This window comes from Semicossyphus pulcher, unplaced genomic scaffold, assembly GCF_022749685.1.
Source record: "Semicossyphus pulcher isolate SPU_LCO1_2020_fin unplaced genomic scaffold, fSemPul1.0.p SCAF_38, whole genome shotgun sequence".
Taxonomy (NCBI): Eukaryota; Metazoa; Chordata; class Actinopteri; order Labriformes; family Labridae; genus Semicossyphus; species Semicossyphus pulcher.
This window is the reverse complement of record NW_027211713.1, coordinates 600,733-615,069: the sequence shown is the minus strand read 5'-3', so window position 1 is coordinate 615,069 and position 14,337 is coordinate 600,733. Positions and strand designations below refer to the sequence as shown.

Below are 14,337 nucleotides of genomic sequence, written 5' to 3'. Positions count from 1 at the left end.
TGCTCTCTGTCTGTCTCTGCTCTCTGTCTGTCTCTCTGCTCTCCGTCTGAATCTCTGCACAGCACCACTCCGCGCATGCTCACACGGTCAAGCTCAATTTTGTCAGTGTGCGCAGCGTCAGCCGGTTTGTGTCCACAAAGGCTGAAAAACAACCACCAGGAAGGAACAAACTGCCCGTCCCTCCACTGCCAACGAGGCTGACACTACAAAGAGCGTTACACCGAAGAAGAGACATGAGGAGGAGCAAGCTAAAGAGAAAGAGTTGGACCGAGACAGAAACACAACCAGAGTAAACATCAGAGCGGTGTTCCTGAGGTGGAGAGAGCTACGGGAGCTGAGAGGATCAAAAAGCGATGCCGAGTTAGACAGTTATACTGCTCGTACAACTCAGCAGTGCGGTTCTGAGCAGCTTCCAGGCTTTCTGCAAAAAGAGGAATGGCCACCCAACTCCCAAGACCTCAACCCGATTGAGAACTGCTGGGGTATCCTGAACAGCCCACCCCCCACCACCATGAAGCAGCTCAATGCGAGGGCTGTGCGGGAGTGGGGCAACATTGAGCCTTCCGTTCTAAAGAACATTCTCTGGCCGACAGGCTGAGGGCAGTAATTAAGGTGCGGGGGGGGGATACATTGGCTTTTGAATAAACGCATTCTGTTGAATATTCACGATCTGAGTTGACTTTTTCTGTGGTGCATGAACTTTTGGGACACGGTGTACATTCACATATAAATGCGTGTTCACCATGATATGTTTATTGTTGAGTTAACTATTACTTTCATGAACTGTTTATTTAATCTCATTCTACAGTCTACACGCAGCTGAGAGTCCAGAGGTATCGAATATGGGGGGGTTATATAGATGAGATTAACTACTTTATGTTTAGGAAGAAATAGTTTATTTGATAAGAAAGTCTCGGACAAAGGAGTGGTCAACTCTGCGCCACTGCACCGGACATCGCTCTCGGAAGAAGAGACCCTTTAAAATAAGAGACCACATCCCAAGATCCCTCTCTTACCCTCTCTTTCCGCTCTTTTCACCCTTCGCCTTCCTGCGTCCTCTTCGTCCCGGCAGCTGACGAGTGGCGCCGCCACACCCTCCTCTCCGGACTTCCTTTCCTTATCTTTTAAGTTTTGCCCCGCGAGAAGGCCCAGAGCCTGTGTGCGCCTTGCCACGCTGAAGACCTCGCAAGTAGACATTGCTCCAGTTAAACTTCAAGCTGTTCTAGTTCTGTGTTCCAAGAACTGAAGACAACAGCTCTCTTTTTGCTCCAATCCTTGCGCTCTGACAAGCCTCAAACCCAGAGCCCAGAAGACGCACTCAGCCTCCATCCAGCTACGGTCACAACACGGAATGACCTGCACATCGTCATCTAGAGAGACCAAACCGGCCGTGCGGCGCCGCTCCGAGGGATGTTACCCGAGTCAAAGCCCAGGGCACCTGAAGCTCCAGGCCACGCCGGTCTGACGGCAAATCTGCGAGGAGTGATGAGGTCGGAGCCTCGACGCCAATTTTACTTTATATTACTCTGTGCTTTTAGATTTGAATGCATCAGAGACACAGGACGCGTACCTAGCGACATCACTGCATTTTAACTCTGCTGAAGCACTCCTGTGCTGTGAGGGCTTCAGGATGTCAGCACCTTGTATTCAAAAGGATGCCGCGTCTAAACATTCATATTTAATCATTTTATTTTTACTTAGATCCTTTAACAAATGTTAGACAGATCTCTGCAGGTTATTTCTCCCTCACAGGTGTCTCTTCCTGAGGGAGCAGTGGAGGGTCTTTGTTAAAACAGCTGGAGGAACAAATGCTACCTGACATTTCCTGCAGGGGTAAATCTCTGCAGTGTCTCACCTTGTCCTCCGGGGTACATACAGCGGAAGGCTCGACCCAGCTCCTCAGCCTGCACTCGGCCTGCAGGAGTCAGCTCTCCTCCCCACTTCAGCACCAGCAGCAGAGATGGCCCCTCTTTACGGGAGTCTGAGAGTGCACAGGAACCAGTCAGTACTGTCACAGCCAGGGATCAGCATCACCACATTTTATTATGAGGGTGAAATATATCTCAAAGCCTTCCTACCTTCCTCCTCACTGGAGGTTTTGGGCTGCCCATGGGGCAGGTAGGTCAGCTGCACTTTTCTGTTGATCCCCGAAAAGTGACCGTACCTTTAACGAGAAAACACCTGGAGTCAGTGAGAAATAGAAACACCTGGAGGCAGTGAGAAATAGAAACACCTGGAGGCAGTGAGAAATAGAAACACCTGGAGGCAGTGAGAAAATAAAGCTCATTATGGACAGACCCAGCTAGCAGGGAACGTTCCCATAACATTGTCTAACATTAGCTACAAGTTCTAATTCTGTCTGAAAGAAAACACTTTAATCTAATCTTCTTTTCATTTGAAATAAAGTTCTTGTAACGTTAAAACTTAAACTAAGACAAAACGTTTTAACTGCAACATTGTGAAGATCTGTTCGGCATGTTATCGAGGCCTGGGGTGTCAGAACACCTTGTATAAAACATTTCCTCAGTGTTGCATAAAAACAAAGGCAACACTGCAAATACTGCAACACTCTGAGGGTCCTTTCAGGATGTCAGTTCGGCCTGAACCATCAGAACAGGATTCATAAAACGTTCCTGAAATGTGATCTGAACATTCTCACTGCGACTTTCTGAAGATGTTTTCAGAGAACGTTCTCCTGCTATTACAAACATCGCACGTAACATTCTCACATTTGTACCTAAACACTGTTATATGCGTCATTCTGCCTCCGTTAAGAAAATGGGGGCTTGTTGTTACTAATGATAATAATGACAACTACTACTAATGTCCTCTGCGGACAGACTGGGAAACACTGCAGGTATAAGAGTCAGAGAACATCAAGTGATGGAGGACATTTTAAAACGTCACGAGTCCAAGACCAACACAGACTCAGCCAGGAGGTGAGATATGCAGACAGTGTACCAAAGTTATAGCAGATCATTTCACTGAACACTGAAGCTTTCATTTGTTCACATTAAGCCTGCAGCTTCTTCATCATCTATCAGGGCTTTAATGTTCCAAAGTGATAGAGATAAATAATGAGCTCATCAGTGTTTGATTCAGTGACCAAGTCACCGTCACTCACATCTCCAGCACCGTCTTCAGCTGCTCCAGTTTGGACTTCTTCTCTTCGATCTCACAGTCGTTGTGCTGTCCCAGTTCTGCTAGCAGTTGCCGGGTGATGTCCAGCACCTCCTGTTAGTAGTAATAGTAATAGTGTTATATATACAAGCTTTGACAAACACAGGCTGGGACATTAAACAAGGTCACACCTGTTAACCTGACTGTCAACCTGACTGATTGTTACCTGCAGCTGTTTGGGCTTCTTCAGCTTTAATTTGCCCGTTTTGTATCCTCCATATTTCTCAAACAGATCAAAGAACCTGAACGAATCCAACACAAACTTTTCATTAACCAACACTTTTAATGTTTATCTGCAGTAAAACAGAAAGCACAGAGCGGTGACCTACATGGGGTTACGAACTTCCATCTTCATCTTCTGTTTGGGCGTCCTGTCTCCATGTCTGATGACAGCGATCACACAGCGGAGCTCCATCCTGACCAGGACACAGGAAGTTAATGTGATAGTCAGGTTATTTTGAAGTGGGGTTGTATGAGCTCCTTATCGATAGTAAGTGTACTACGCACAGTACATAACAGTCAGCACGGCTCCTGTTAGGAGAAGCCGGCCGAAGTTTCTACACGGAAGCGAAGCAAGGCTGCAGACGGGGTCAGGAACAACACGCTAACAGAAACCCACGAGAACAACACGCTAACAGAAACCTACAAGAACACGCTAACAGAAACCTACTAGAACAACACACTAACAGAAACCCACGAGAACAACACGCCAACAGAAACCCACGAGAACAACACGCTAACAGAAACCTACACGAACACGCTAACAGAAACCTACAAGAAGAACACGCTAACAGAAACCCACGAGAACAACACGCTAACAGAAACCTAAAAGACCAACACGCTAACAGAAACCTACGAGAACAACACGCTAACAGAAACCTACAAGAACAACACGCCAACAGAAACCTAAAAGAACAACACGCCAATAGAAACCTACGAGAACAACACGCCAATAGAAACCTACGAGAACAACAGGCTTACAGAAACCTACGAGAACACGCTAACAGAAACCTACAAGAACACGCTAACAGAAACCTACAAGAACAACACGCTAACAGAAACCTACTAGAACAACACGCTTACAGAAACCTACAAGAACACGCTAACAGAAACCCACGAGAACAACACGCTAACAGAAACCTACAAGACCAACACGCTAACAGAAACCTACGAGAACAACACGCTAACAGAAACCTACGAGAACAACACACTTAAAGAAACCTACGAGAACAACACGCTTAAAGAAACCTACGAGAAAAACACGCTAAAAGAAACCTAAGAGAACACGCTAACAGAAACCTACAAGAACAACACGCCAACAGAAACCTAAAAGAACAACACGCTAATAGAAACCTACGAGAACAACAGGCTTACAGAAACCTATGAGAACAACACGCTAACAGAAACCTACAAGAACACGCTAACAGAAACCTACAAGAACAACACGCTAACAGAAACCTACTAGAACAACACGCTAACAGAAACCTACTAGAACAACACGCTTACAGAAACCTACAAGAACACGCTAACAGAAACCCACGAGAACAACACGCTAACAGAAACCTACAAGAACAACACGCTAACAGAAACCTACGAGAAGAACACGCTAACAGAAACCTAAAAGACCAACACGCTAACAGAAACCTACGAGAACAACACGCTTACAGAAACCTACGAGAACAACACGCTTACAGAAACCCACGAGAACACGCTAACAGAAACCTAAAAGAACACGCTAACAGAAACCTACGAGAACAACACGCTTACAGAAACCTACAAGAACACGCTAACAGAAACCCACGAGAACAACACGCTAACAGAAACCTACAAGAACAACACGCTAACAGAAACCTACGAGAAGAACACGCTAACAGAAACCTAAAAGACCAACACGCTAACAGAAACCTACGAGAACAACACGCTTACAGAAACCTACGAGAACAACACGCTTACAGAAACCCACGAGAACACGCTAACAGAAACCTAAAAGAACACGCTAACAGAAACCTACGAGAACAACACGCTTACAGAAACCCACAAGAACAACACGCTAACAGAAACCTAAAAGACCAACACGCTAACAGAAACCCACGAGAACAACACGCCAACAGAAACCCACGAGAACAACACGCAAACAGAAACCTACAAGAACACGCTAACAGAAACCTACGAGAACAACACGCTAACAGAAACCCACGAGAACAACACGCTAACAGAAACCTAAAAGACCAACACGCTAACAGAAACCTACAAGAACACGCTAACAGAAACCTACGAGAACAACACGCTTACAGAAACCCACGAGAACAACACGCTAACAGAAACCTAAAAGACCAACACGCTAACAGAAACCCACGAGAACAACACGCTAACAGAAACCTAAAAGAACACGCTAACAGAAACCTATGAGAAGAACACGCTAACAGAAACCCACGAGAACAACACGCTAACAGAAACCCACGAGAACAACACGCTAACAGAAACCTACGAGAAGAACACGCTAACAGAAACCTAAAAGACCAACACGCTAACAGAAACCTACGAGAACAACAGGCTTAAAGAAACCTACGAGAAAAACACGCCAACAGAAACCTAAGAGAACAACACGCTAACAGAAACCCACGAGAACAACACGCTAACAGAAACCTACGAGAAGAACACGCTAACAGAAACCTAAAAGACCAACACGCTAACAGAAACCTACGAGAACAACAGGCTTAAAGAAACCTACGAGAAAAACACGCCAACAGAAACCTAAGAGAACAACACGCTAACAGAAACCTAAAAGAACAACACACTAACAGAAACCCACGAGAACAACACGCTAACAGAAACCTATGAGGAACAACACGCTAACAGAAACCCACGAGAAGAACACACTAACAGCAGCCTAAAAGAACAACACGCTAACAGAAACCTACGAGAACAACACGCTAACAGAAACCTACGAGAACAACACGCTAACAGAAACCTACAAGAACACGCTAACAGAAACCTACGAGAACAACACGCTAACAGAAACCTACAAGAACACGCTAACAGAAACCTACGAGAACAACACGCTAACAGAAACCTACGAGAACAACACGCTAACAGAAACCTACAAGAACACACTAACAGAAACCCACAAGAACAACACGCTAACAGAAACCTACAAGAACACCCTAACAGAAACCTACGAGAACAACACGCTAACAGAAACCTACGAGAACAACACGCTAACAGAAACCTACAAGAACACGCTAACAGAAACCTACAAGAACACGCTAACAAAAACCTACAAGAACAACACCCTAACAGAAACCTACAAGAACACACTAACAGAAACCCACAAGAACAACACCCTAACAGAAACCTACAAGAACACACTAACAGAAACCCACAAGAACAACACCCTAACAGAAACCTACGAGAACAACACGCTAACAGAAACCTACGAGAACAACACGCTAACAGAAACCTACGAGAACAACACGCTAACAGAAACCTACAAGAACACGCTAACAGAAACCTACAAGAACACGCTAACAAAAACCTACAAGAACAACACCCTAACAGAAACCCACGAGAACAACACGCTAACAGAAACCTACGAAAACAACACGCTAACAGAAACCTACGAGGAACAACACGCTAACAGAAACCTACGAGAAGAACACGCTAACAGAAACCTACAAGAACAACACGCTAACAGAAACCTACAAGAACACCCTAACAGAAACCTACAAGAACAACACGCTAACAGAAACCTACAAGAACACGCTAAGTTTGCCTATAATAAAACAAACTCTGACACCTGCATGAAACAGTAGAGAGTACAGGTGGAGCGACACGTTCATTATGAAACAAATAGACCTGTGGGCTGCAGTTGTGTTATTAATACGGTATGTCATCAACCATTGTTAATGATGATCAAATGTATGTTTAATCAGCGTGATCAGCCCCGTTACAGTCACTTTATGAAACGCAAAAATCACGTCTCCTGCTTCCTGTCAGCACACACAGCCTCAGCAGTTTTGCTGCAGGTGTAGCAGTAAACAGCACGTCCGCTCCGTGAACTGTCCGTTCATGTAACAGCAGCAATAACCAGCACTGGGACAAGTTGACTCTGCTAACGGGAATACTCTCACTTATAAGCCACCTCGCGTAACAGAGCTGCAGACGTCACAGATAATGTTGGCGGGATGATCAAGGCCTCTCAAGTGGCTAGCTCAGCTAACTGTTGGTCAGCTTCATCCCCGTCCTCAGCTCAGCAGTAAGCTCTGCACAGCCAGTCAGACACTGCTGACTTGTTCAGGTCATTTATTAAGATAAGACCTGAATCACATTTTCTTTCTTATAATCATCTATATAATACTGGTTGGATTAAGCTCTGTGACGTTGTCAGCTCTGGTTACTGATGCAGAGCTCTTTACCTAAACGTTTCTTAATGACAGAAGCTGCTTCAGCTAAACTACAGAACATCAAACCAGTTTAAGCTTTGACACCAGATCAGACCGGCACAACCTGAAACCTCCTGTCAAACAGCCAAACAGGTAGGAACTATTCACACGTTACAGACAGCTACACCTGTGAAAAGATGTGTGTCTATGTTACTGTGAAACCTTTAAAAAACAGCATTTCACTAAATGCACAAATACATATGTCTGCAGTGCTCCCTTCATTTAACTTCTAAACACAAACTTCAACCTGCTTCCAGTGCCACGCACACACGCATGTTTACAGTGATTCTCAGCAGATAGTTGGTGATCATCAGTTAAACACACAGGTGTCTGAGGGACACAGAGAGGAGACATCTGATATCTGATCCATCCTGAGTGAAGTGTATGTGGGAGTGAAACACTGCTGCTGAAACACACTCATTATTCCTGATGTAAGTGGTTTACAGGTCATATCATCGTCTCAGTTTTCTTCATGTGTCTGTGCAGCTGATGAGCTCACTGAGGTAAATTAAACCTGATGATAATAACAGATCCACATTCATCTAAAGTAAACTGAACACACCTCCTGTACATACACAGTAAAAAGCAGCCTGAGACTCACATGGTGCCTGAGGTGGTGGGGACGATGGGGATGTCCTCAGCCTCTGTGGGGATGGACCAGGGGATCTGAAACTGAGGAGCCAACTCTCGCATCACAATGTTCCTACAGAGACAGGAAGAGATAAACTTAATGAACTGATCTGAGAGAGACAACTCAGGATGAAGTAAAACATACACACAGTACCCCAGGATCTTTGCACAGTCGTCGTAGTACTTCATCGAGTTCTTCACAAAACTGAAGCCGTTGACGTCACAGACGTACGAGTGTCCGTTAGCTCGCAGGAGGTCGAAGCCACAGACGGTTTGCTGCCGTGAGAAGAGACAGAGACACGTCAACATGCAGACAGTACACGGGGCTCTCACACAGCTTCTGTTTAACATCAGGACTCGACAGACTCAGGAGTTCTCTGTTTTAACACCACAAATAGCTACAGGCTTATAAATGTACATACATGATTATAGACCTGTATGTTACATGGTGACTATGTGACCAGGCTTTATGTGTGTTATCTAGTGAGCTCTTAATGTCTTAGTGCCCAAGAAGGCCTCTTAGATCAGGCACATTAGGCCTGCTAACCATACCAGAGTCGAGGTCAAAAGGTGATGGAGCTTTTTCTGTAACGGCCCTTCAGTCTTCCACTTTGTATTCGACCGTAGCCCGAACCTTTGTTTTATCATAACATTCTCTCTGATACAGCTGTTAAACTGCATGCTTTGGTGTTTTTAGCTACATTTGTGAGTCTCTTTTAACTAGCACTTTGTGCTTCTGTCTTGAAAAGTGCTTTACAAATAAAGTATTATTATTATTGTTATTATTATTATATCATTTAGATTGTCATGCCATGCTGTAAAGGGACCATGAGTATCAGTGATGCACTCACACATTGAAGACAAAGCACTCTAACTGGTCTTTAAAACAGTTCATCTCACCTTGAAAGCGAGGCACACCTTTCGGGCCACCAGCTTCTCCATGGCTGACAGCATGACGGGGTATCGAACCTCCTTCCCCTCACTGTCTCGCTCCACCTTCCCGTCCAGAGCAGGAGACTTCCGCGCCTCAGCGTGAGCGTAGTCTGGCCCAACAGTGTACACCTGAGGACAGGTGAGACACACACAACCATGAAACAACATAATCATTGTCCCAGAACAGAAATGAGTTTTGAAGTGGGATATATTCATGTAAGAGCCTCTAAATACGACCAATGAGCCTCAGGCAACAGGCTCGTCACAGGCACACGGCTCAGCCGCAGTCACACAGTGCTGCTGAGCAGTTCATTACAAACAGGTTACCAGAGATCGTGTTACACTGCAGTCTGTATCGTCATTGACCTTGTGCAGCATCCTCACAAACATACTTAAACTGGGTTATTGGATGTTTCATAAAAAACTTCCTTGATGATCAGTTGTTATATTTTACAATGACTCAAACTGGACTTCATGCTGATCCGAGGGGGTTCTGTTCTCTACCTTCACGTCCGTCCCATCTGTCGGCATGAACTCTTCATAGATGTAGGAGCCCGTCTTCCTCACACTGCTCTCTGGGGAGTACACACTGCTGCGGCTGCCGATCTGCACACACACACACAGACACACACAGACACAGACACACTGTTGATGGAGTTTTGTTTTGCAAAGGCTCTGCACATCGCTGCCGCTGCTAGTGCTGTGGTTCCCAACCTGGGGTCAGGGCCCCCCTTAGGGGCGCCAAAGATCGCTGGGGGTGTGCGAGGCTTTGTCTGCACTGAGATTGTTAAGGTGAGATTTGTACATGTTAAATAAAATTGTTAAAGTCTAACTACACCCACAGGTCTGATCATAACTCCGCCCACTGCACAATTTGGAAAAAGCAGCTCAGTGACGTCCCCTCCCCTGGCCAGAGAAAAATGGAGAGTGACACAGAGTCACAGGGCACATGTGCCACAGAGGGCTCTTTAGAGGTGGAGGACTTCTCCCCTCCTGAGTCTCCTGAAGAGCCCTTCAGTGTGGTGGAGGGCTGTGGTGGTCCCGAGCCCTATCAGTTCCGGACATTGGCTCCTGAAGCCGGAACTTTCAGAGCCGAGGCAACACAAATAATATAACGTTAGCTAGAAGGCTAATGTACAAAGTGCTGTTCATTAACATGGACGTGCAGAAAAGGACTCAGGCTCAGCCTCAGTGAAAACAGAATGGACACATTTTTTGTGAAACCAGAAAACACGATATATCGTGATATATATTGTTATCCAGACATGAAAAATCATGATGTGATAGAGGATTTTGGCCATGTCGCCCAGCCCTACTTGCCAGTGTTGTGCCGTGGTCCTACGGGGTTGCCAGACGGGGAACTGACGCTACATTAGCAGCCCGCTGATTATACTGCCTTTGAATGAGTCTAAAGCAGAAGTTGGAGTGAAAAGATGCCCTGGTGTGAGTGACACAGTAGCTACCTGTCTAAGATAAACTAGAGGCTGAAACAGACCAGTCATTATCTTTATAAGTGTAATGTAGTTAGAATAATATCATTGATGGAAGTGGTGATTATGGTGAACCTGGAGTTTTCAGAGGCTGCAGGACTCTTCCAGTCTCCTCCCCTCTGATCTTTAACCTGCAGCAGTGTTGGATATGTGAACGTGTTCAAAGAAGCCAGAAGACAGTAACCTTTCTGAAGAGTCTCTGGCTGCCTCCTCCTGCAGACGTGGGGTAGTAGATGTAGACGTTGTGGTCCTCAGCACAGACCGGCTTCTCTACAAACGGCTTCTGGAAAATCTCTCCGTTCACCTCCACGTGGTCCTCCCCCTCCACCAGGTTACACTCTGAACACACACACACACACACACACACACACACACACACACACACACACACACACACACACACACACACACACACACACACACACACACACACACACACACACACACACACACACACACACATTTGTGTGTGCCAGGATTCCCTCTTTAAATACACACAGATGACAGCGGCCCGGGTGTTTACTCTGTGAAGCAGCTCTGCTCTCTGAAACATCTGACTGCTCAACAGTCTCTGTTCAGATCACAGCAGCAGAGGAGGAGACGACTGACTGCTCCACATTCGAGTCTAAATGTATCACCTCAGGATGCTGCTCGGGCCGAGGCTGGAGGGCTGTTTTTCTCAGGAGGAACTTACTGCATCACAGTGGAGCGCAGCTTAATGTGCTTTACACTTTAATGACATAATAAGAATAATGAGATATATATAATGTGATGTATATAAAGTGATATATATAATGATATATAAAAAGTGATATATATAAAGTGATGTATATAATGATATATATAAAGTGATGTATATAATGATATATAAAAAGTGATGTATATAATGATATATATAAAGTGATATATATAATGATATATATAAAGTGATGTATATAATGATATATATAATGTGATATATATAATGAGATATATATAAAGTGATATATATAATGATATATAAAAAGTGATATATATAAAGTGATATATATAATGATATATATAATGAGATATATATAATGTGATATATATATAAAGTGATGTATATAAAGTGATATATATAATGTGATATATACTGTATAATGAGCTCTCAGACTGACCGTCTGGTTTATCGGGGTCGCGGTTCAGCACAGCATAGCGAGGGAGGTCAATCCCCTCCTCCTGCAGGATGCGGTACACCTCCCTCCTGTTAACAGATTAATAACACATACAGTAATGATGATTTCAATGCAGTATTAAAATACACAGTCAGTTGTGTGGAGTACCTGTCCTGTATGTAGTACTGCATGTTCAGGTCGTTGATGAGCAGAGGGTTCCTGAGCTTTGCGTAGCTCACAGCTTTATCCAGAGGGAACCCTGATCACATGCAGAGAGAAGAGTCACTTCATACAGCCCATACATCATCTGATGTTAACTTCACAGTCATCGGCACACACGCACACGCGCACACACACACACACACACACACACACACACACACACACACACACACACACTGTTGGACTACATCATGATGTTAATGCTGACACTGTGTTAAACACAGGCACTGTGTGTAATGTGTAAATGTGTTTGGGCAGACGATGACAGGCCCATGTGGTCTCACACACACACACGCACAGGCACACACACACAGTAAACAGAGTGTTTAATGTGTGTGTATTTGATTTGTGTGTTGCAGCTTATAAATGGAGACACCTGTGTACAGAACACATTAACCCTCCACTCCCCAAAACACCCAGGAGGAGCCATCACCCTCATTACTCACCCTGCTGACAATAAAAAAAAACATTCTAATCATTCATGTCTGTCTGTTTCTGAGAGGTTACTTTGAAAGGGTTAATAACAGAGCACTGTGTGTGTGTGTGTGTGTGTGTGTGTGTGTGTGTGTGTGTGTCTGTGTGTGTGTACAAATCAAAATATTTTAAAAAGTTCAAAAAACTGCTTGGCAATAGAGGATTAAGGCTTTGTCAGCCTGACCTCTAAAACTAAGAGCCAGGATGTGCCCGTTGACTCTGTGTGTGTGTGTGTGTGCGTGTGTGTGCGTGTGTGTGCGTGCGTGTGTGCGTGCGTGCGTGTGTGCGTGCGTGTGTGCGTGCGTGTGTGTGTGTGCGTGTGTGTGTGCGTGTGTGTGTGCGTGTGTGTGTGCGTGTGTGTGTGTGTGCGTGTGTACCCTTGGAGTGGAAGGAGATGAGGCAGTCACACAGAGGCCATTTGTCCACAGACTCGTTGAGGATGGCGTCCTCGGGGAAGATCACCACGGTGATGTACTCGAACCTGCACAGCCTCTCCAGGATCTGGGTCATCGGCTTCGACTTGGACTTCTTCATCATGCAGCAGATCCCCACCACGATCTGTCGCTCCGGGGGCTGAGCAGGAGAAGGAGGAAGAGGAGAGACATTACAGAGAGCGTCTCAGGACGACAACAGCTCTGTCCCATAAAGCTCCAACAAAAGCTTAGACTTAAGAACTCACTGTGCATAATAACAATAACAATAAAAATGATAACTATAACAATAATAATAATAATAATACACTTTTAACAGCAGATATAAAAGCTGTTGTGTCTCCAAGTTCAATTTCATTGGTCTTTGCAGGCCCAGACTTTACAGACTATTAATGTAAATATTGACCCCACCAGCCACACCTCATACTAACAAATGTGTTAATGCAACAGACTGTTGATTGGCTCCTGGCTCACACAGTCACACTGTGTTTACATGCACCTCAGTGTAGTTCTGTGAAGAGGAACAGAGACACCGACTGATGGATTTCTCCTGAAGGCCAAACATGGCCCTGTACAAACTGGTGTGTCTATCACGTATGTACAGTCTGTGCATGACAGAGACCTGAGACTGAGGACACATCTGTGACAGCAGAGTGGAGGACTAAAAGGAGAGATTATTACACACAGCTCCAACCCTGATCCCTGTACTTATGTATATTCTTTCTGCCAGTTCTACAGTATATCATTTTATAATTTAACAGCTGTGGCCTATACTACTATCTGTATGGAAGTGATATGATTGCTATCATTGTTGTACACCTGACTCAGTTCACTGAAGAAATCCAAACAGCAGCTCAGCCTGTGGTCTCTCCTGACGTCCCGTGCTTGCCCCAGCCCAACTGCCTGACATCTCTTAACATTAAACTAGAAAATGCATGAAATGTGTGACTGTTAAAAACGGATGCTTACAGTTGCTAAACTTGCTAGCAGCACACTGTGCTTCTTTGCTGTTCTTACAGACAAATCAGTAAAATCCGGAACATGAGACGCAGTCCGTTGGGCGTATCCCAGAGTGAAAAAGGTTTCTATAGCTATTTATTAATAAAAATGTGTATAGACGTGATTTCAAAACTATTTCTATTATTTTCATTAAAAAACATTCAAAACACATGAATTAGAGCCTATCTGTTTTCACCATGTGTAGTTAGTAACCCTGCTCGTGGAGCTCAGCCAACAGTCACGTTAATTGTTGTGAAGATGGCGACTGCACTAGCGATCATGACGACGAATGACCGTGACGAAGCTTTAGCTAGATTAACGCGCCACCATCTGGGTAAAATACCTAACAGAATAAAACACCTCTCTCTGCATTTCACACTGGTACATTGGTCGCACTGGT

The 14,337-nt window shown here is 44.8% G+C and overlaps 1 protein-coding gene across 5 annotated transcripts in view; it reads right to left on the bottom strand.

Moving 5' to 3' along the window:
• ppip5k1a (diphosphoinositol pentakisphosphate kinase 1a) overlaps positions 1-14,337 on the bottom strand; it is a 42,833-nt gene that overhangs the window by 24,288 nt on the left and 4,208 nt on the right. For all 5 annotated transcript variants that reach the window (XM_069679252.1, XM_069679247.1, XM_069679249.1 and 2 more), the window contains exons 3-15: positions 12,885-13,080; positions 11,980-12,070; positions 11,815-11,900; positions 10,860-11,014; positions 9,690-9,791; positions 9,153-9,314; positions 8,407-8,528; positions 8,224-8,325; positions 3,510-3,596; positions 3,347-3,422; positions 3,125-3,234; positions 2,079-2,164; positions 1,856-1,981 (exon numbers count right to left, since the gene is read on the bottom strand). In XM_069679252.1, coding sequence (XP_069535353.1) covers positions 1,856-1,981; positions 2,079-2,164; positions 3,125-3,234; positions 3,347-3,422; positions 3,510-3,596; positions 8,224-8,325; positions 8,407-8,528; positions 9,153-9,314; positions 9,690-9,791; positions 10,860-11,014; positions 11,815-11,900; positions 11,980-12,070; positions 12,885-13,080 — 1,501 coding nt within the window. The remainder of the gene's footprint in view (positions 1-1,855; positions 1,982-2,078; positions 2,165-3,124; positions 3,235-3,346; positions 3,423-3,509; positions 3,597-8,223; positions 8,326-8,406; positions 8,529-9,152; positions 9,315-9,689; positions 9,792-10,859; positions 11,015-11,814; positions 11,901-11,979; positions 12,071-12,884; positions 13,081-14,337) is intronic.